The sequence below is a fragment of the Coregonus lavaretus genome (assembly GCF_964263955.1).
Source record: "Coregonus lavaretus genome assembly, chromosome: 34".
NCBI classification, from domain to species: domain Eukaryota; kingdom Metazoa; phylum Chordata; class Actinopteri; order Salmoniformes; family Salmonidae; genus Coregonus; species Coregonus lavaretus.
This window is the reverse complement of record NC_140021.1, coordinates 29,427,098-29,448,697: the sequence shown is the minus strand read 5'-3', so window position 1 is coordinate 29,448,697 and position 21,600 is coordinate 29,427,098. Positions and strand designations below refer to the sequence as shown.

At 44.8% G+C, this 21,600-nt stretch overlaps 1 protein-coding gene across 2 annotated transcripts in view; it reads right to left on the bottom strand.

The window, feature by feature from the left end:
• LOC311109109 (disks large-associated protein 1-like) overlaps positions 1-21,600 on the bottom strand; it is a gene marked incomplete at both ends in the record, with an annotated part of 109,948 nt that overhangs the window by 67,530 nt on the left and 20,818 nt on the right. For both annotated transcript variants that reach the window (XM_084151917.1, XM_084151918.1), the window contains one exon: positions 1,647-1,827. In XM_084151917.1, the coding sequence (XP_084008043.1) occupies positions 1,647-1,827 (181 nt within the window). The remainder of the gene's footprint in view (positions 1-1,646; positions 1,828-21,600) is intronic.

Genomic DNA, 21,600 nt, shown 5'->3' with positions numbered 1-21,600 from the left:
ACACCTCTAGGTTGCTAGGGAGTTTTTCCTAGCCACCGTGCTTCTACATCTGCATTGCTTGCTCTCTTGGGTTTTAGGCTCAGTTTCTGTATAAGCATTTTGTGACAACTGCTGATGTAAAAAGGACTTTAGAAATACATTTGATTGGCTGATTGAATATAAGCACTAAGGCTTCTGGGACTTTTGTCATTCAGTCTAAGGCTACGGTTTGACCACTCATATACACTCTCTAAGACACACCCTCTCTCTCTCAGTTACTCATATGCACACACACACACACACAGGTGAGGCTGAGCGCTTTCCCGTTATCTTCCTGTACACTGCATGCTGGCTGTGATTTTTGTAGATGTCACTGGGCTGAGTGATGGCTGGTTCGCCTGGGCTGTTACCCCTGCTGCCTGCCTCTCACTGAAGAACAGTGTGTGTGTGTTGTGTGTGTGTGTGTTGTGTGTGTGTGTGTGCGCTAGACTGGATCTGGAGCAGGGAGGGAGGCTGGGATGCCTGAGGGCTCTGTGCCTCTCCCTGTGGGCCCTGGGGCCACATCGCCAGAGCCTATCCTCCGGTCACTCCAAATGAGTGAGGACAGGGCCAGTACTCACTCTCCATCACACACACTGTAACATCTTATTCCTGGGCTAATACCCATGACACCAACAGAGCAAAACGCTTTAGAGTAAATGTACCTCCAGATTTGTCTCTTTGCTCAGCTCCTTAGCACAAGGATATATGAGCAGATGTATAAGGCCTACTTTATAAAGTGTGCCGGTGTACATGGCAGTAAATGGTTTTAAACAATGGCTGTGATGCATTACTGTGGCACAAGACATAAATCACACTCATTATTCCAAGGTGTGCTGTGAAAATTAAGCATATGTTGTACTGTTGTATTGTATGCTAGCAGGAGGCTACGTGTGCTGTATTACATGATACAGAGCATTGGGAATTAGCTGATCTGTTAAGGACAAGTGGTATATGATGTGGGAGTAAAGACTCATTGTAATGGCTGGAATTAAGTGAATGGAACGGTATCAAACACATGGTTTCAATATGTTTGATACCATTCCATTTATTCCATTCCATCCATTACAATGAGCCCGTCCTCCCTTTACCTGCCTTCAGTACTAAAGACATTCCTGCAGTGTAGTCCATGTTTCCTGGCTGTTGAAAATGAAAGTGTTTCAGCTCTAATGAGAAAGACCCAATTTGAGTATTTCTCTTTACGTTATTGGAGTCTACTGAGGAGGAATTAACAGACAGACAGGATGATGGAGGGATCAAGGAAAAGGAGGTCTGTATTTCCTCTAGTCTAATTAGCGCTGGGAATTTGACCTGAAGGAAACAACACCTGAATGTTTGGAGATGGTTTGGTTTAAATAGCCGCTCAGATGGGATGGTTGCTGGATGGTTGTTTGATAGTTGATTAGGGGCTGGTTTGGGGTTGGATTGGGTTTGATTTGGGGTTGGTTTGAGATTGGTTTGGAGTTGGTTTGAGATTGGTTTGGAGTTGGTTTGAGATTGGTTCAATGATTGATTTGGGGTTGGTTTGGAGTTTTTCCTCCCCCTTGCACGGCCGTTAGAAGTAAGAAAGGACAGGAGCCGGTTAGGGGATGGAGCAGGGGGAAGTACGCGCCCCCAGGGGCACCAACCTGGCTGATGGTGCTCATGGCTCTCATGTAGCTCTCGTTTCGCGAGCGGAATTTGGGCGAGGCCAGCAGCCCTGCCGTGTCCAAGCCGTCCAGGCTTCTATTGATGGAAACCTCACTCACCGCACGCAGGTAGCTGTGGCTCCGGATCTGCAGCTTGGGAGAATGCGACTCAGTGGAGATCCTGCAGAGAGAGAGGGAGAGAAATGGGGGGAGAAAACATACTCATGAGCGAGAGACAAAGGAAGAACAAATGAAGGCAGAGAGAGAGAGAGAAGAGAGAGAGAGAGAGAGAGAGAGAGAGAGAGAGAGAGAGAGAGAGAGAGAGAGAGAGAGAGAGAGGGCCTTCACAACTTATCCCCCAGACACAAGGAAAGAGTGTATGTTTATGAGAGAAAGAACGAAAAGGAGAGAGACAACAGGAGAGGATGTGTGTGTGTCAGAGGAGGCTGGTGGGATGAGATGTAGGAGGATGGGCTCAGTGTAATGGCTGGAATGGAATAAATGGAACGAGTCAAACACATTGTTTCCGTGTGTTTGATTCCATTCCAGTAATTATAATGAGCCCATCCTCCTACAGTGAGGGAAAAAAGTATTTGATCCCCTGCTGATTTTGTACGTTTGCCCACTGACAAAGAAATGATCAGTCTATAATTTTAATGGTAGGTTTATTTGAACAGTGAGAGACAGAATAACAACAACAAAATTAAGAAAAACGCATGTCAAAAATGTTATAAATTGATTTGCATTTTAATGAGGGAAATAAGTATTTGACCCCCTCTCAATCAGAAAGATTTCTGGCTCCCAGGTGTCTTTTATACAGGTAACGAGCTGAGATTAGGAGCACACTCTTAAAGGGAGTGCTCCTAATCTCAGTTTGTTACCTGTATAAAAGACACCTGTCCACAGAAGCAATCAATCAATCAGATTCCAAACTCTCCACCATGGCCAAGACCAAAGAGCTCCCCAAGGATGTCAGGGACAAGATTGTAGACCTACACAAGGCTGGAATGGGCTACAACACCATCGCCAAGCAGCTTGGTGAGAAGGTGACAACAGTTGGTGCGATTATTCGCAAATGGAAGAAACACAAAATAACTGTCAATCTCCCTCAGCCTGGGGCTCCATGTAAGTTCTCACCTCGTGGAGTTGCAATGATCATGAGAACGGTGAGGAATCAGCCCAGAACTACACGGGAGGATCTTGTCAATGATCTCAAGGCAGCTGGGACCATAGTCACCAAGAAAACAATTGGTAACACATTACGCCGTGAAGGACTGAAATCCTGCAGCGCCCGCAAGGTCCCCCTGCTCAAGAAAGCACATATACAGGTCCGTCGGAAGTTTGCCAATGAACATCTGAATGATTCAGAGGAGAACTGGGTGAAAGTGTTGTGGTCAGATGAGACCAAAATCGAGCTCTTTGGCATCAACTCAACTCGCTGTATTTGGAGGATGAGGAATGCTGCCTATGACCCCAAGAACACCATCCCCACCGTCAAACATGGAGGTGGAAACATTATGCTTTGGGGGTGTTTTTCTGCTAAGGGGACAGGACAACTTCACCGCATCAAAGGGACGATGGATGGGGCCATGTACTGTCAAATCTTGGGTGAGAACCTCCTTCCCTCAGCCAGGGCATTGAAAATGGGTCGTGGATGGGTATTCCAGCATGACAATGACCCAAAACACACGGCCAAGGCAACAAAGGAGTGGCTCAAGAAGAAGCACATCAAGGTCCTGGAGTGGCCTAGCCAGTCTCCAGACCTTAATCCCATAGAAAATCTGTGGAGGGAGCTGAAGGTTCGAGTTGCCAAACGTCAGGCTCGAAACCTTAATGACTTGGAGAAGATCTGCAAAGAGGAGTGGGACAAAATCCCTCCTGAGATCTGTGCAAACCTGTTGGCCAACTACAAGAAACGTCTGACCTCTGTGATTGCTAACAAGGGTTTTGCCACCAAGTGCTAAGTCATGTTTTGCAGAGGGCTCAAATACTTATTTCCCTCATTAAAATGCAAATCAATTTATAACATTTTTGACATGCGTTTATCTGGATTTATTTGTTGTTATTCTGTCTCTCACTGCTCAAATAAACCTACCATTTAAATTATAGACTGATCATGTCTTTGTCAGTGGGCAAACGTACAAAATCAGCAGGGTATCAAATACTTTTTTCCCTCACTGTATACCCCTCCCACCAGCCTCCTCTGGTGTGTGTGTGTGTGTGTGTGTGTGTGTGTGTGTGTGTGTACAGAAAGAGTACAGAGAAGTAGAGCACCCTTTCTGAATCTTCAATCGCTTCAGGACCATCCCATATCTAATCAACAAGCACATTGTTTCATACTCACATAAGCTTTGAGTGTCCTTGGAATATCTTTTGATTCGCTTGACAGAGTGGAGAAAAAAGGACTTGGACATGCTCTGATGCATTTAAGTAGTGGGGAAATGAAAAGCAGTGTGTGTGAAGTGGAATAGAGGTTCAAAGATACACACACACACATATCACTCAGCACTTTCATACCTGTGTTTGTGTGTGTGTGTGTGTACAGCAAATTCTCCGGTGTTAAATCAACACTGAAAGATTGGGACCATATACACACTGGAACCAGTGTTAAATTAACACACTGCTTAGTGTAAAACCTTATTTGAATATTTCTCAGAGTACCTTACCTTTCGAGTGAATTGTATAGTTACCACCCGTGACTGTATTTGTTAATGACAGAGACATTGTTGTTGCATTCATCCACTTTTTCTGCTATGGACTTCACCAAGTGAGATCCTAAGTGAATATGTTGTCATTAAAAACATACTGTCACGGTTTCGGCCGAGGCTGCCTCTCTTCCTTGTTCGGGCAGGCTTCGGCGTTCGTTGTCTCCGGAATACTAGCTGCCACCGTTGTATGTTTCATGTTCGTTTGCTTTTGTCTGTTTGTTGTGACACCTGTTCTCGTTTAGCGTAATTAGTGTCCTATAAGTTTCTCGTTGTATTTGTCTAGTGTTGTGTGTGATTGATTTATTTCTGTCGTGTGTTGCTTGTATATTGCATTTTCGCTCGGTTGAGCTTCACTCCACTGCGTTGGAGCATTTACGCACATGTTTAGTGCGCCTTTATTTTTGTCGCCTTCGTGCGTAGTTTCGCCTTCGGGCAAGTGTGTTCGTATTTTCCTTGTTGGAAATAGTACTAAAGTCTTTTGGACTATACTTCGGTGTCCTGCGCTTGATTCCACCACTACACCCACCTACAGCACTCTTGACAGAATCACACACCTTCAAGAATGGAATCAGCAGGAGCCGCAGCAGCCCAGGCGACGCTGGAGGACAAGGTCCGGGAACAAAGTGACTAGATCCTGCAGATGGGGTCCGCACTGCAGGAGGTGATCACCACCATCCGAGGCTGGGGGACTCCTCCACCGCCACCCTCCCTGCCAGCACCATCGGCCAGTCAGCCCATTCCTGCTCCGGAACCCAGAGGAGTTCGACTCTCGCTCCCGAGGGCCTACGATGGGACCGCGGCCGGGTGTCAGGGATTCCTTCTCCAGGTGGAGCTGTACCTGGCCACCGTGCACCCGGCGCCCTCGGGACATGAGAGCGTGTCCGCCCTGATCTCCTGCCTTTCCGGGAAGGCGTTGGAATGGGCCAACGCGGAGTGGAGGAGGATCGACGCGGATACCATCACCTACGACGAGTTCTCCCGCCGCTTCAGGGCGGTGTTTGACCATCCCCCGGAGGGGAAAGTGGCGGGGGAGCGTCTGGTCTTCCTCCGGCAGGGGAGGAGGAGTGCCCAGGAGTTCGCCCTCGAATTCCGTACTCTAGCGGCAGATGCAGGGTGGAATGAGCGGCCTCTCATCGATCACTACAGATGTAGTCTTCGCGAGGACGTCCGTCGGGAGCTGGCCTGTAGGGACACCAGCCTCTCGTTCGACCAGTTGGTCGACATGTCCATCAGGCTGGATAACCTGCTAGCTACCCGCGGACGTTCCGAGGGGGGTCCGTCCATTTCACCCTCCAGCGCCTCCGAGCCGTGCCCCATGGAGCTCGGGGGCGCTGGCGCTAGAGAGAGGAGGGGTCGGCTTACGAGGGGGTCCATCTCCTGCACCAACTGTGGTCGGGGAGGACACACCGCGGCTAGGTGCTGGGGATGGCCTCCTAGGGGAGAGGACGACAGGTCCCGCACTGGGGATTCCTTCCAGGTGAGTAGGCGCCCCACTCACCCAGAGCTCTCTGTTGCACATTTCTGTATACCTGTGCGTTTTCCACAGGTAGCACCTCATTCCCAGCATAAGGCGCTGGTCGATTCAGGCGCGGCTGGGAATTTTGTTGATAAGAAGTTTTGTTTAGCCTTAGGGATTCCCCTTCTTCCTGTTGATGTCCCTTTCCCCGTTCATGCCCTAGATAGCCGTCCGTTGGGTGCGGGCTTAATCAGGGAGGTCACTGCGCCACTTAGGATGTGTGCGCAGGGGGGTCATCAGGAGATGATTCAGCTATTTCTGATTGACTCGCCTGCGTATCCGGTGGTGCTGGGCATGCCCTGGTTGAGTACCCATAACCCATCTATTTTGTGGCAGGAGAGGGCTCTGATGGAGTGGTCTGCCCAGTGTGTGGGTCGATGTTTGGGCGTTTCCGTAGGGGCTACCTCGGTGGAGAGTCCAAACCAGGTGCCCGCATTGCACGTTCCCCCTGAGTATGGGGATTTGGCTATTGCGTTTAGTAAGTCGAGGGCGACGCGGTTGCCGCCCCATAGGCAGGGAGATTGTGCGATAGACCTCCAGGCAGGAGCTGCGCTCCCACGGAGCCATGTGTATCCTCTGTCTCAGGAGGAGAAGAACGCTATGGAGATTTACATAGACGAATCTCTGAGACAAGGATACATATGGCCTTCCACTTCCCCTGCGTCCTCGAGTTTCTTTTTTGTGAAGAAAAAGGATGGTGGTTTACGCCCGTGCATCGATTACCGTGGTCTCAATCAGATCACGGTGAAGTATAGTTATCCACTCCCGCTGATTGAGTCTTTGCATGGGGCGCGTTTCTTCACTAAATTAGATCTCAGGAGCGCGTACAACTTGGTGCGCATCAGGGAGGGCGATGAATGGAAGACAGCCTTTAGTACCACCTCGGGCCATAACGAGTATCTTGTCATGCCATACGGGTTGATGAACGCTCCGTCAGTTTTCCAATCATTCGTGGATGAGAACTTCAGGGACATGCAGGGGCAGGGGGTGGTTGTGTACATAGATGACATTCTCGTGTACTCGCCTACCCGTGTCGAGCATGTGGCCCTGGTGCGCAGAGTGTTGCGGAGGCTGGTGGAGCACGACCTGTATGTTAAGGCAGAGAAGTGTCTGTTTTTCCAGGAGTCGGTCTCCTTTTTGGGGTATCAGTTGTCTGCGTCAGGGGTGAAGATGGAGGTAGACCGGGTGTCAGCCGTGCGTAATTGGCAAACACCAACCACTGTGAAGGAGGTGCAGCAGTTTTTGGGGTTTGCGAATTACTACCGGAGGTTTATCCGGGGTTTTGGACAGGTGGCAGCTCCCATCACGTCTCTTTTGAAGGGGGGTCCGGTGCGTCTGCAGTGGTCTGCCGAGGCGGACAGGGCGTTTGGGAGGCTGAAGGACCTGTTTACCTCGGCCCCGGTGCTGGCGCATCCGGATCCCTCTTTGCCATTTCAGGTAGAGGTGGACGCGTCTGAGGCCGGTATAGGAGCCGTGCTTTCACAACGGTCAGGCGCGCCACCTAAACTCCGCCCCTGTGCTTTTTATTCTAAGAAGCTCAGTCCGGCGGAGCGAAACTATGACGTAGGGGACAGGGAGCTGTTAGCCGTGGTACAGGCCCTAAAGGTGTGGAGGCACTGGCTTGAGGGGGCTCAACACCCTTTCCTCATTTTGACGGACCACCGTAACCTGGAGTACATCCGGGCAGCGAGGAGGCTGAACCCTCGTCAGGCAAGATGGAGCATGTTTTTGACCCGGTTTACATTTAAGATCACGTACATCCCTGGGTCACAGAACGGTAAGGCAGATGCACTGTCTCGGCGGTATGACATGGAGGAGAGGTCCGTGGAGCCCACTCCCATACTGCCGGAGTCGTGTCTGGTGGCACCGGTAGTGTGGGAGGTCGATGCTGAGCTCGAGCGGGCGTTACGCACCGACCCTAGTCCACCGCAATGCCCGGAGGGTCGGAAGTACGTTCCGCTCGAGGTTCGGGATCGATTGATCTATTGGGCTCACACGTCACCCTCCTCTGGACACCCTGGTATCGGCCGGACGGTGCACTGTCTTAGTGCCAAGTACTGGTGGCCCACGTTGGCAAGGGATGTGAGGGTTTATGTTTCCTCCTGCTCGGTGTGCGCCCAGTGTAAGGCGCCTAGACATCTGCCTAGGGGTAAGTTACTACCCCTGCCCGTTCCACAACGACCATGGTCTCACCTCTCGGTGGATTTCCTTACTGACCTTCCTCCTTCACAGGGGAATACCACTATACTGGTCGTTGTGGACCGGTTTTCTAAGGCCTGTCGTTTGCTCCCCATGCCGGACCTTCCTACCGCCCTGCAAACTGCCGAAGCACTATTCACCCATGTGTTCCGGCACTACGGGGTACCCGAGGATATTGTGTCTGATCGAGGTCCCCAATTTACCTCCAGGGTCTGGAGAGCCTTTATGGAGCGGTTGGGGGTCTCGGTGAGCCTCACCTCGGGTTACCACCCGGAGAGTAATGGGCAGGTGGAACGCGTGAACCAGGATGTGGGTAGGTTTCTTAGAACATACTGCCAGGACCGGCCGGAGGAGTGGGCAAGGTACGTTCCCTGGGCCGAGATGGCCCAGAATTCCCAACGCCATTCCTCCACTAACCTAACCCCTTTCCAATGTGTGTTAGGTTACCAGCCGGTTCTGGCACCTTGGCAGCAGAGCCAGATCGAGGCTCCTGCGGTGGATGAGTGGGCGCGGCGCTCAGAGGAGACATGGAACGCTGCACACGTCCACCTGCAGCGGGACCTCCGACGTCATAAGGCGAGCGCCGATCTCCACCGCAGTGAGGGACCGGTGTACGCACCTGGTGATCGAGTCTGGCTCTCTACCAGAAACCTGCCCCTCCGCCTGCCCTGTCGGAAACTGGGTCGGCGGTTTGTAGGGCCATTTAAAGTCCTGAGAAGGTTGAACGAGGTGTGTTACAAATTACAACTACCTGTTGAATATAAAAGTATTAACCCCTCGTTCCATGTGTCCCTTCTCAGGCCGGTGGTAGCTGGCCCACTCCAAGAAAGTGAGATCAGGGAGACCCCTCCGCCCCCATTGGACATCGAGGGGGCACCGGCGTACTCCGTGAGGTCCATCTTGGATTCGAGACGTCGGATGGGGGGTCTCCAATATCTAGTGGAGTGGGAGGGGTACGGTCCGGAGGAACGGTGCTGGGTGCCGAGGAGAGACATTTTGGACCCGTCTCTCCTGACGGAATTCCATCGTGGGCACCCGACGCACCCTGCTCAGCGTCCTCCGGGTCGTCCCCGAGGCCGGAGTCGGCGCACGTCTGGAGCCGCGCGTCAAGGGGGGGGTACTGTCACGGTTTCGGCCGAGGCTGCCTCTCTTCCTTGTTCGGGCAGGCTTCGGCGTTCGTTGTCTCCGGAATACTAGCTGCCACCGTTGTATGTTTCATGTTCGTTTGCTTTTGTCTGTTTGTTGTGACACCTGTTCTCGTTTAGCGTAATTAGTGTCCTATAAGTTTCTTGTTGTATTTGTCTAGTGTTGTGTGTGATTGATTTATTTCTGTCGTGTGTTGCTTGTATATTGCATTTTCGCTCGGTTGAGCTTCACTCCACTGCGTTGGAGCATTTACGCACATGTTTAGTGCGCCTTTATTTTTGTCGCCTTCGTGCGTAGTTTCGCCTTCGGGCAAGTGTGTTCGTATTTTCCTTGTTGGAAATAGTGCTAAAGTCTTTTGGACTATACTTCGGTGTCCTGCGCTTGATTCCACCACTACACCCACCTACAGCACTCTTGACACATACGTTTTTTAAAGGTCATAAACAGTGAAAATCAAATTTTTCATGAAATTGGATGATATTTGAAGGAACCCAGACCAAAGTATGAAAAATGATTTTTGCTTGTACATTGATAACATTTTATCATAAAGTTACTTGTGCCCTCCCCCATGTCAAACACTTGGATTAATTATTAAGGGGACAAGGTGACATCACCTTAACTCTAATTTTAATAAACCAGTTACCTAATTTAAATAAGTATTGCATTGTAACCAACATCGGAGAAGCTGTGGTTGCAGAGGGGTGTGGTTTATATAGCTAGATAGCTACTCTACTGGTGTCAAAAAAATAAATTATAAGTTTACCCTATTCATCTATGGCAAAGATACTTATATGTTTCCCCTTTCATCTGTGTCTGGTGTCAGCAATATATACAGTGAGGGAAAAAAGTATTTGATCCCCTGCTGATTTTGTACGTTTGCCCACTGACAAAGAAATGATCAGTCTATAATTATAATGGTAGGTTTATTTGAACAGTGAGAGACAGAATGACAACAACAAAAATCCAGAAAAATGCATGTCAAAAATGTTATAAATTGATTTGCATTTTAATGAGGGAAATAAGTAATTGATCCCCTCTCAATCAGAAAGATTTCTGGCTCCCAGGTGTCTTTTATACAGGTAACGAGTTTAGATTAGGAGCACACTCTTAAAGGGAGTGCTCCTAATCTCAGTTTGTTACCTGTATAAAAGACACCTGTCCACAGAATTCCAAACTCTCCACCATGGCCAAGACCAAAGAGCTCTCCAAGGATGTCAGGGACAAGATTGTAGACCTACACAAGGCTGGAATGGGCTACAAGGCCATCGCCAAGCAGCTTGGTGAGAAGGTGATAACAGTTGGTGCGATTATTCGCAAATGGAAGAAACACAAAATAACTGTCAATCTCCCTCTGCCTGGGGCTCCATGCAAGATCTCACCTCGTGGAGTTGCAATGATCATGAGAACGGTGAGGAATCAGCCCAGAACTACAAGGGAGGATCTTGTCAATGATCTCAAGGCAGCTGGAACCATAGTCACCAAGAAAACAATTGGTAACACACTACGCCGTGAAGGACTGAAATCCTGCAGCGCCCGCAAGGTCCCCCTGCTCAAGAAAGCACATATACAGGGCCATCTGAAGTTTGCCAATGAACATCTGAATGATTCAGAGGAGAACTGGGTGAAAGTGTTGTGGTCAGATGAGACCAAAATCAAGCTCTTTGGCATCAACTCAACTCACCGTGTTTGGAGGAGGAGGAATGCTGCCTATGACCCCAAAACACCATCCCCACCGTCAAACATGGAGGTGGAAACATTATGCTTTGGGGGTGTTTTTCTGCTAAGGGGACAGGACAACTTCACCGCATCAAAGGGACGATGGACGGGGCCATGTACCGTCAAATCTTGGGTGAGAACCTCCTTCCCTCAGCCAGGGCATTGAAAATGGGTAGTGGATGGATATTCCAGCATGACAATGACCCAAAACACACGGCCAAGGCAACAAAGGAGTGGCTCAAGAAGAAGCACATTAAGGTCATGTTTTGCAGAGGGGTCAAATACTTATTTCCCTCATTAAAATGCAAATCAATTAATAAAATTTTTGACATGCGTTTTTCTGGATTTTTTTGTTGTTATTCTGTCTCTCACTGTTCAAATAAACCTACCATTAAAATTATAGACTGATCATGTCTTTGTCAGTGGGCAAACGTACAAAATAAGCAGGGGATCAAATACTTTTTTCCCTCACTGTATGTGACCCACCATCTGGATTCAGTCCTATGTAGAAACATTTGAAATTGTATTTTTTACATTGGATAAAAGTAGAGACTCAGAGCTAGAAAATGGTATATCGTACACTGCAGTTGAGGAACAATGGGAAAGTAATTCTGCTTTGAAAGCTGATAAATTTGTAACCCCACTTTTGAGAAAATGGCCCGTGAATGTTTTGGTACACCTACATTTTCATTTGAGTAATTTAGCAGACGCTCTTATCCAGAGCGACTTACAGTTAGTGAGTGCATACATTTATTTTTTTATACTGGCCGCCTGTGGGAATCGAACCCACAACACTGGCGTTGCAAGCGCCATGCTCTACCAACTGAGCTACACGGGGCCCTCACCTACTGGAGAGTTCTCCTTTGTCTACAACCATTAAGGATCGTTCACACCCTCTTAAGCCTTAGCCCCACCCATCTCATTAAGGACTGACATGTGAGGCCATGTGCTAAACAAAGTGAGTAAGGTAGTGTAGTAAACAACCAAAGACTAAAATTGGTGAAAGACTAAAAGTGGTGAAAGTAGTAGCATAAATACACTTTATCTAGTCTTTGGCCTATATCCTAATCTGACTTTGCTGCAGGTCATGTTGTTCTTCACATTACCGTCTCTGGTAATCACATAATATATCACAAAAAAAGTGTATTTGTCACATGCACAGAATACAGAAGGTGTAAACGGTACAGTGAAATGGTTTCTTGCATAGTGGAGCCTTTTGTATAGACATGTAGCTAGCTAGCTAAACAATGAACCATAATCCCAACTCATACTACCATACACAATGCATGAATCTGCAGGTAGCTAAAGCTAACCAACTAGTTTCAATGTTAGCTAGATAGCGAACATTAGGCTATAACTAGCAATGGAAATGTATTTATGATATACAAATAATATTACTGCACAAATCATACACGTAACGTTAGCTAGCGAGCCAGACAGCTAACGTTAGCTCGCTAGCTAATGGTACAGTATGGAAAAAAATTTATGCACTCACTAACTGTAAGTCGCTCTGGATAAGAGCATCTGCTAAATGACTAAAATGTAAATGTAATGTACACTTTAACTTGCAATAAAAACAACTTTCTGACAAAATTAGAAATATATGATATCTGAAAATGTAGCTAGACTCTTACCCGTATACATGGATGAACACTTCTCCCTCTCTGTCATGGATGCCATGGTTGTCCTTAGTTGTAATCCTGAGACAGGTGTTTTATACAACAGCCTTCTGTGTTCTCTTTTCGACTCTCTCTGCATTTGTCAATCATCTCTCTGCTTCCACCGGGCATTCCGCTGATTTCAAAACTCGGTCAACTTCTTCCGTGACAACACTGTTGATCGCCGTTTCTTCCCCATCACAAGACTCTACAATGTCTGGTTCAATTAAAAAGTTTTTACCTAAATCAGGGATTTCCTCATCGTGATTTATTTTCAGTCAGAGAGTGTCAGCATGCCACGATCGTCCTCCAGAAAGTAGTCCAACACAACTTTTCTCCACTAAACTTTGTCGATAGCGCTATTAACTTCAGGGCAGCAATGTTGAGAGCAGTAGCAACACTTTTTCAGTTCTTCATAATATCTTTCAAAAAAAGCTGCGGTAAAAAGGATTATCCACACATACTGAGGAGCTTATGTTATAGACAGAAGCATGCTACATGGCAGACCAATCCAAACTCATCTCTCGGCATGTCCAGCCCATCCAATATCTCAGCCAATCATGGCTAGTGGAAAGGTTCCGGTATTTTTCCGTGGCTAAACCAATTAAGGCTCGTAATTTAACAATTGTATTCGTATGTACACATGGCATAGAGCCCCACAGTGGCAGTGTCATAATACCCATAAAACCTAGCAGTCACAACAGGGAAATGGTTCCAATAGTTTTTCCACCATTCATTTTTCCCATTGGGGATTTTAGAAACACTTCAAATAAGGGCTGTGGTTTGTGTAGACTTTCCCTGGTGTGACGTTTTGGTAATCATGTAAATCTCTCTTGGACAAGGTTTATTTTTTAAATTTTTATTTTTTATTTTTGGGGGTAGATCAGCTTAATATTGCAGATAGATTGTAACTTCCATCAATGTAATTGTCTGCATCACTTCCAATCCCCCATGTTTTTTATATATATACTCCCCTTTATTACTTTTCAACCCCGCCATCCTTTCCCTATTTGGGGTAAATTAGTGAACAACAATGCTTAGGCCTCTACTTCCAGCTTATACTTACTATCTACATTTTATGGACACAGTCAATTTTACAATAATTCTATTTTATTTGTTTTTGCTCCTCAACTTCTACTCTCAACCTCTCTGATCATTTTCATGATGTCCATCCGGTTTGCTTCTATATGCCATATCTTTCTAACTGTGCTCTTTCACAAAAGCTCCCATCATACAACCTATATACTTATTATGGACACAGTATGCTTACATTATTAGTTATCTTGGTATTATTTGTTGTTATTTGTTATTAGTCCCATCCTTCAACTCCATTCAACACCTCCCATCTATCTCTTAACACCATCCATATAGGATTTCTATTTGCCATATATATTTCAACTGTACTGTGATGTTTTACAAAAGTTCTGAACCTTTCTATTCTCATTGCTTCTACAGATTGTGAATTAAAAATAAACATTTTTGCTAAAAGTATTATTATATTATTGATCGATTGACTATAACTTTTCAGATCACCCAGTAATGCTATCTGCAAGGTTAGCTCCAGGTAAATATTGCAATCCTTTAGCCATTCCTGGACCTGTGTCCAAAAACAAGCTACAAATGGACAGAACCAAAACAAATGATCTAATGATTCTGTCTCTTCACAGCAAAATCTGCAGAGCTGGGAAGATTGTATCCCCCATATAAATAACATTCTATTGGTAGCAAGAATTTTATATACAGTGGGGAAAAAAAGTATTTAGTCAGCCACCAATTGTGCAAGTTCTCCCACTTAAAAAGATGAGAGAGGCCTGTAATTTTCATCATAGGTACACGTCAACTATGACAGACAAATTGAGAATTTTTTTCTCCAGAAAATCACATTGTAGGATTTTTAATGAATTTATTTGCAAATTATGGTGGAAAATAAGTATTTGGTCACCTACAAACAAGCAAGATTTATGGCTCTCACAGACCTGTAACTTCTTCTTTAAGAGGCTCCTCTGGTGGTCTTCAGAAATATGTTTTTCAAATTAACAAAAGGGGCTAACGCTTTTTGGGCTTTTAATCCGAAACAACAGCAAGTGTTATCTGTAGGCCAACGTTGGCAGTGATCAAATAAAAAGGGGGAAAGAGATACTTTCCAAGACGCTTTTCCCTCTCAATGAAACCCAGAGGTCTGGTATACTACAGTGGGGAAAAAAAGTATTTAGTCAGCTACCACTTAAAAAGATGAGAGAGGCCTGTAATTTTCATCATAGGTACACGTCAACTATGACAGACAAATTGAGGGAAAAAAATCCAGAAAATCACATTGTAGGATTTTTAATGAATTTATTTGGAAATTATGGTGGAAAATAAGTATTTGGTCACCTACAAACAAGCAAGATTTCTGGCTCTCACAGACCTGTAACTTCTTCTTTAAGAGGCTCCTCTGTCCTCCACTCGTTACCTGTATTAATAGCACCTGTTTGAACTTGTTATCAGTATAAAAGACACCTGTCCACAACCTCAAACAGTCACACTCCAAACTCCACTATGGCCAAGACCAAAGAGCTGTCAAAGGACACCAGAAACAAAATTGTAGACCTGCACCAGACTGGGAAGACTGAATCTGCAATAGGTAAGCAGCTTGGTTTGAAGAAATCAACTGTGGGAGCAATTATTAGGAAATGGAAGACATACAAGACCACTGATAATCTCCCTCGATCTGGGGCTCCACGCAAGATCTCACCCCGTGGGGTCAAAATGATCACAAGAACGGTGAGCAAAAATCCCAGAACCACACGGGGGGACCTAGTGAATGACCTGCAGAGAGCTGGGACCAAAGTAACAAAGCCTACCATCAGTAACACACTACGCCGCCAGGGACTCAAATCCTGCAGTGCTAGACGTGTCCCCCTGCTTAAGCCAGTACATGTCCAGGCCCATCTGAAGTTTGCTAGAGTGCATTTGGATGATCCAGAAGAGGATTGGGAGAATGTCATATGGTCAGATGAAACCAAAATATAACTTTTTGGTAAAAACTCAACTCGTCGTGTTTGGAGGACAAAGAATGCTGAGTTGCATCCAAAGAACACCATACCTACTGTGAAGCATGGGGGTGGAAACATCATGCTTTGGGGCTGTTTTTCTGCAAAGGGACCAGGACGACTGATCCGTGTAAAGGAAAGAATGAATGGGGCCATGTATCGTGAGATTTTGAGTGAAAACCTCCTTCCATCAGCAAGGGCATTGAAGATGAAACGTGGCTGGGTCTTTCAGCATGACAATGATCCCAAACACACCGCCCGGGCAACGAAGGAGTGGCTTCGTAAGAAGCATTTCAAGGTCCTGGAGTGGCCTAGCCAGTCTCCAGATCTCAACCCCATAGAAAATCTTTGGAGGGAGTTGAAAGTCCATGTTGCCCAGCGACAGCCCCAAAACATCACTGCTCTAGAGGAGATATGCATGGAGGAATGGGCCAAAATACCAGCAACAGTGTGTGAAAACCTTGTGAAGACTTACAGAAAACGTTTGACCTGTGTCATTGCCAACAAAGGGTATATAACAAAGTATTGAGAAACTTTTGTTATTGACCAAATACTTATTTTCCACCATAATTTGCAAATAAATTCATTAAAAATCCTACAATGTGATTTTCAGGATTTTTTTTCTCATTTTGTCTGTCATAGTTGACGTGTACCTATGATGAAAATTACAGGCCTCTCTCATCTTTTTAAGTGGGAGAACTTGCACAATTGGTGGCTGACTAAATACTTTTTTCCCCCACTGTAATAATATAAATGGAAAGATTCAAATTTTTGAATCCGGTGTTGTTTTACGTGTCAGTTCATAAACACTATGCCATGGGATCGGTACGTCAAAAATCTCTTCCCAACTATTTGCAATCTATATGGGACGGCTGTCAATCCTTTGGTCCTTAAATGACACAGATATACTTTTTTTATTTATCACAGTTTTCCTTAACCAATTATGTTCTTTAATGCAAGGCCAACAGACAAGTTCCTTACTTTCTCCCCTTCCACTTTCCTCTTCCATTTTTGCGGTAAGGCTGCAATTATTTGGTTGTAATTTTGGGTAGAGTAGACATTTCCATATGTTTTTGTTAGCTGCATGTGCGACATAACTCCACCAGTCCTACCGATGATATCATTTACGAAGATTATACCTTTCTTAAACATTTTGTCAAAAAATAAAAGGTTTTTTGTCAATTAGTATATTTGAATTTAACCACAATATTTGTTGCATTATTTGTTCTGTCGTTTCTGGAGGATTAAATTGAAATTGCAACCAACTTACTATGGCTTGTTTTAGAAATAGTGATATTTGGGAGATGATTTCCTTTTCAAATAACTGAAAATGAGTGGTTGTAATCTGAATAAAGGGAAAAAGGCCATACTTGAACATTGGGTGAGACAATCTTACTAATTTGCGTGAGAACCAGTTCGGATTTAAGTATAACTTTTGTATGACTGAAGCTTTTAGTGATAGGTCTAATGCTTTAATATTTAATAATTTCGGTCCTCCGAATTCATATTCATTATATAAATAGGCCTGTTTAATTTTGTCTGGCTTGCCGTTCCAAAAAAAAATTGAATATTTATTTCTCATATAATTTAAAAAACTGTTCGCTAGGCGTAGGCAAGACCATAAGCAAATAGGTAAACTGGGATAATACTAAAGAGTTAATAAGGGTGATTTTTCCACAAATTGACAGGTATTTACCTTTCCAAGGTAGCAAGATCTTATCTATTTTTGCTAACTTTCTATTAAAATGTATTGAAGTGAGATCATTTATATTTGGGATATGTATTCCGAGTATATCCACATCACCATCAGACCATTTTATTGGTATACTACATGGCATGCTCCTGATGAGGTGTCGGATGGTCTCCTGAGGGATCTCCTCCCAGACCTGGACTAAAGCATCCGCCAACTCCTGGACAGTCTGTGGTGCAACGTGGCGTTGGTGGATGGAGCAAGACATGATGTCCCAGATGTGCTCAATTGGATTCAGGTCTGGGGAACGGGCGGTCCATAGCATCAATGCCTTCCTCTTGCAGGAACTGCTGACACACTCCAGCCACATGAGGTCTAGCATTGTCTTGCATTAGGAGGAACCCAGGGCCAACCGCACCAGCATATGGTCTCACAAGGGGTCTGAGGATCTCATCTCGGTACCTAATGGCAGTCAGGCTACCTCTGGCGAGCACATGGAGGGCTGTGCGGCCCCCCAAAGAAATGCCACCCCACACCATGACTGACCCACCGCCAAACCGGTCATGCTGGAGGATGTTGCAGGCAGCAGAACGTTCTCCACGGCGTCTCCAGACTCTGTCACGTCTGTCACATGTGCTCAGTGTGAACCTGCTTTCATCTGTGAAGAGCACAGGGCGCCAGTGGCGAATTTGCCAATCATGGTGTTCTCTGGCAAATGCCAAACGTCCTGCACGGTGTTGGGCTGTAAGCACAACCCCCACCTGTGGACGTCGGGCCCTCATACCACCCTCATGGAGTCTGTTTCTGACCGTTTGAGCAGACACATGCACATTTGTGGCCTGCTGAAGGTCATTTTGCAGGGCTCTGGCAGTGCTCCTCCTGCTCCTCCTTGCACAAAGGCGGAGGTAGCGGTCCTGCTGCTGGGTTATTGCCCTCATACGGCCTCCTCCACGTCTCCTGATGTACTGGCCTGACTCCTGGTAGCTCCTCCATGCTCTGGACACTACGCTGACAGACACAGCAAACCTTCTTGCCACAGCTCGCATTGATGTGCCATCCTGGATGAGCTGCACTACCTGAGCCACTTGTGTGGGTTGTAGACTCCGTCTCATGCTACCACTAGAGTGAAAGCACCGCCAGCATTCAAAAGAGACCAAAACATCAGCCAGGAAGCATAGGAACTGAGAAGTGGTCTGTGGTCACCACCTGCAAAAACAGTCCTTTATTGGGGGTGTCTTGCTAATTGCCTATAATTTCCACCTGTTGTCTATTCCATTTGCACAACAGCATGTGAAATGTATTGTCAATCAGTGTTGCTTCCTAAGTGGACAGTTTGATTTCACAGAAGTGTGATTGACTTGGAGTTACATTGTGTTGTTTAAGTGTTCCCTTTATTTTTTTATTACACTTGATCTTTCTTGAATAAGTTTCTCAATTTATTTTTGTTTTTCCTCTAATTTATTCTGAGCCTATATGTTACAGTTTTTATTGCCATCTGTCTGTTCTGTTAGACTTTCTATTTCCTTTGTTAGTATAAACTCTTTTGACCTAAGTTGCTTTTGTTTTCGAGATGAGTACTGAATTGCATGGCCTCTAAAGGCACATTTAAAGGTGTCCCATACAATAAGGGGATTTGCTGTACCTATGTTATGTCGGAAAAAGTCAGTTATAAATTCCTTTGTCCTAATTAAAAATAAATTATCATCCAATAGGCTTTGATTAAATTTCCAATATCCTCGTCCACGTGGAAATTCAGTAAGAGTAATGTATATGCCAATTATATGATGGTCCGACCGCATTCTGTCCCCTATCAACACTTTTTAAACTTTTGGTGCCAACGAGAATGAGATAAGAAAGAAGTCAAGACGACTAGCTTGATTGAGTCTCCACCATGTATATCTCACTAGATCAGGATATTTAAGCCTCCATATATCTACTAGTTCTAATGTATCAATGACATTCACAATTTCCTTAAGAGCATGTGGGTGATTGTTTGTGGTGTGATTTCCTTTACGGTCCATTGAGCTATTTAAAACAGTATTATAATCCCCCACCATAATAATATTGTCTTGAATTGCTTGCAGGGTTGATCATTTATTATATATATTGTCAAATAAGTGTGGATCATCATTATTTGGTCTGTAAAGGTTAATGAGCCATATCTGTTTATGGTCCAATAACATATTTAAAATTATCCATCTACCTTGCGTATCTATTTGGACAATTTGCACATTCGGATCGAAATTACTATTAATTAATATTATCACCCCTTTTGAATTTCTTTGCCCATGGGAGAAGTATATCCCCCCCCCCCATTCCTTTTTCCACGCAACTTCATCTCGAATTGTTGAATGAGTTTCCTGTATACAATAGATATTATATTCCTTCTCTTTGAGCCATGTAAATATTGTTCTTCTTTTGTTATTATCAGCTAAGCCATTACAATTATAACTGGTTATACTTATTTCACCATACACCATAATGAGATACAAGTTTCAAGTCTATTTATCATTATATATGTTTGTAAATTTACCAATAAAAAATACCGTAATGATTGAGTGTCCATATAGCTGTACCGTGATATTTGCATTGCTACTGAGTAACCCTTCAATTGTTCTCCACTAATTCCCCCGCTAAAGCCCCTCCCCATCCCAAGTTGAGCCGTCATCCCAGTGATCGGCATCCCACCCACGTCCCTCCGGATCCCTGAGGCCCCGAGAGGCCAGGACCCATCCATCGTAAACAGCACACAGTGCCACCCACAAAACAGAAGCAGATTAACCGCCAAAAGCATTTCCAATGCTGTCACCTCTCTCTCTCTATATATATATAAATATAACTATTTAAAAAAATAATGCAAGGTTACTTTTATCACTATATTCGGATCTATTTACTCTCAGATTCAAAAATGCTAATTATCATCAAAGTAGACATCATGTAAAAATTAAAATCCCTGCAAGCTCATGCACGTCATCTCTAGCTGACACCTTTTAGGTATTGTGTCAATTTAAATATAGCACAAGACAGTTCACAGAATTGTCCATTTAAAGAAATGTAGATTAGATGGTAAGAATCCTTGGATTAACATTTGCCTCGATTCGGCAGTCTTTTCCAGATCATCGTGGCATTTGTAGTTCTTTATAATAGCAACATTAGCAGCTAATTAGCGTTACAGTTTTAGGGGGTAAATACAGGAGAATATATAAAAGTCACCTTCTCCTAGAGAGATCTACACGGTTATACATTTTTCTTAAGTTATTCAATCAGTTAGTAAGATTATTTGCAGCCATACTGAAATGGCTGTTCCAGTTTGAATGGATTACATAGTCTCCTTAAAATGTTCCTAATCCTGGCAGTCATTCTGAATGCAAGTTGCAGGTGAATAGAAATTCTAACTGTTGGATATCTTTACTGTGGGTGGATTCCAACAGGAATTACATATCCCTTTGTAAGTCAGCATAATTGAATTTCATTTAGAGTTGCAAAATTCCCATGTTTTCCAGAAATCTCAGTTTGAAGATGCCTTAAAATGTGAGGGAATTCTTAGTAAATCCAGATTCCTTCAACCAGAATTTCTGGAAAATCTGGGTACTTTGGGAAAGTTACTGGAATTTTGCAACTCTACTTGCAGGCCTGATGTGGCCTGTACCATGATTGGCAGGCTACTGTATTAGGGTTACACTAAGCCCCAGAATAAGGCCTTGTGATATATGTCATTTATTGTCATAAATGTAATTTGAATGATAGCATTCACCTAGGAACTCACTTGGTGAAGGCAACAAGATTGAAAATGAATGAATTCAACAACAATGTCTCTGTCACTAAAAAATACAGTCATGGGTGGTAACTCTACAATTCACTCGAAAAGGCAAGGCACACTGGGGAATTATATTGGAGACATGGCTTAGTGGGGGCGTTAGTTAGTTATTTTTGGCCACCTGTGAGTGTAAGCATTGAACCAGTTTAAGGGGTCTATGGTAGAGGTATGTTATTGCCACTTATAAATGGTTGAGTCACTGTGTTAGTACCCTATGTATTATGTACCTATGAGTAAAGGCACAAAGAAAATGTTTGTACCCCTTTAGGCACCCCTATAAGCCTTTTTTGTAATTGTGTAATGCTCTTAAAATAATGGCCTGAAACCTAGTTTTTCCTTAATGCGGTAACCTGAATCTCATAGTTTACAGTCCACATCAGCCCTGCAAGTCACATTGTGCTGGCTTGTAAAGTGATGCGTAATTCCTATTGGAATCCAGCCAGTGTGGGGATATCCGACATTTGGAATTTAA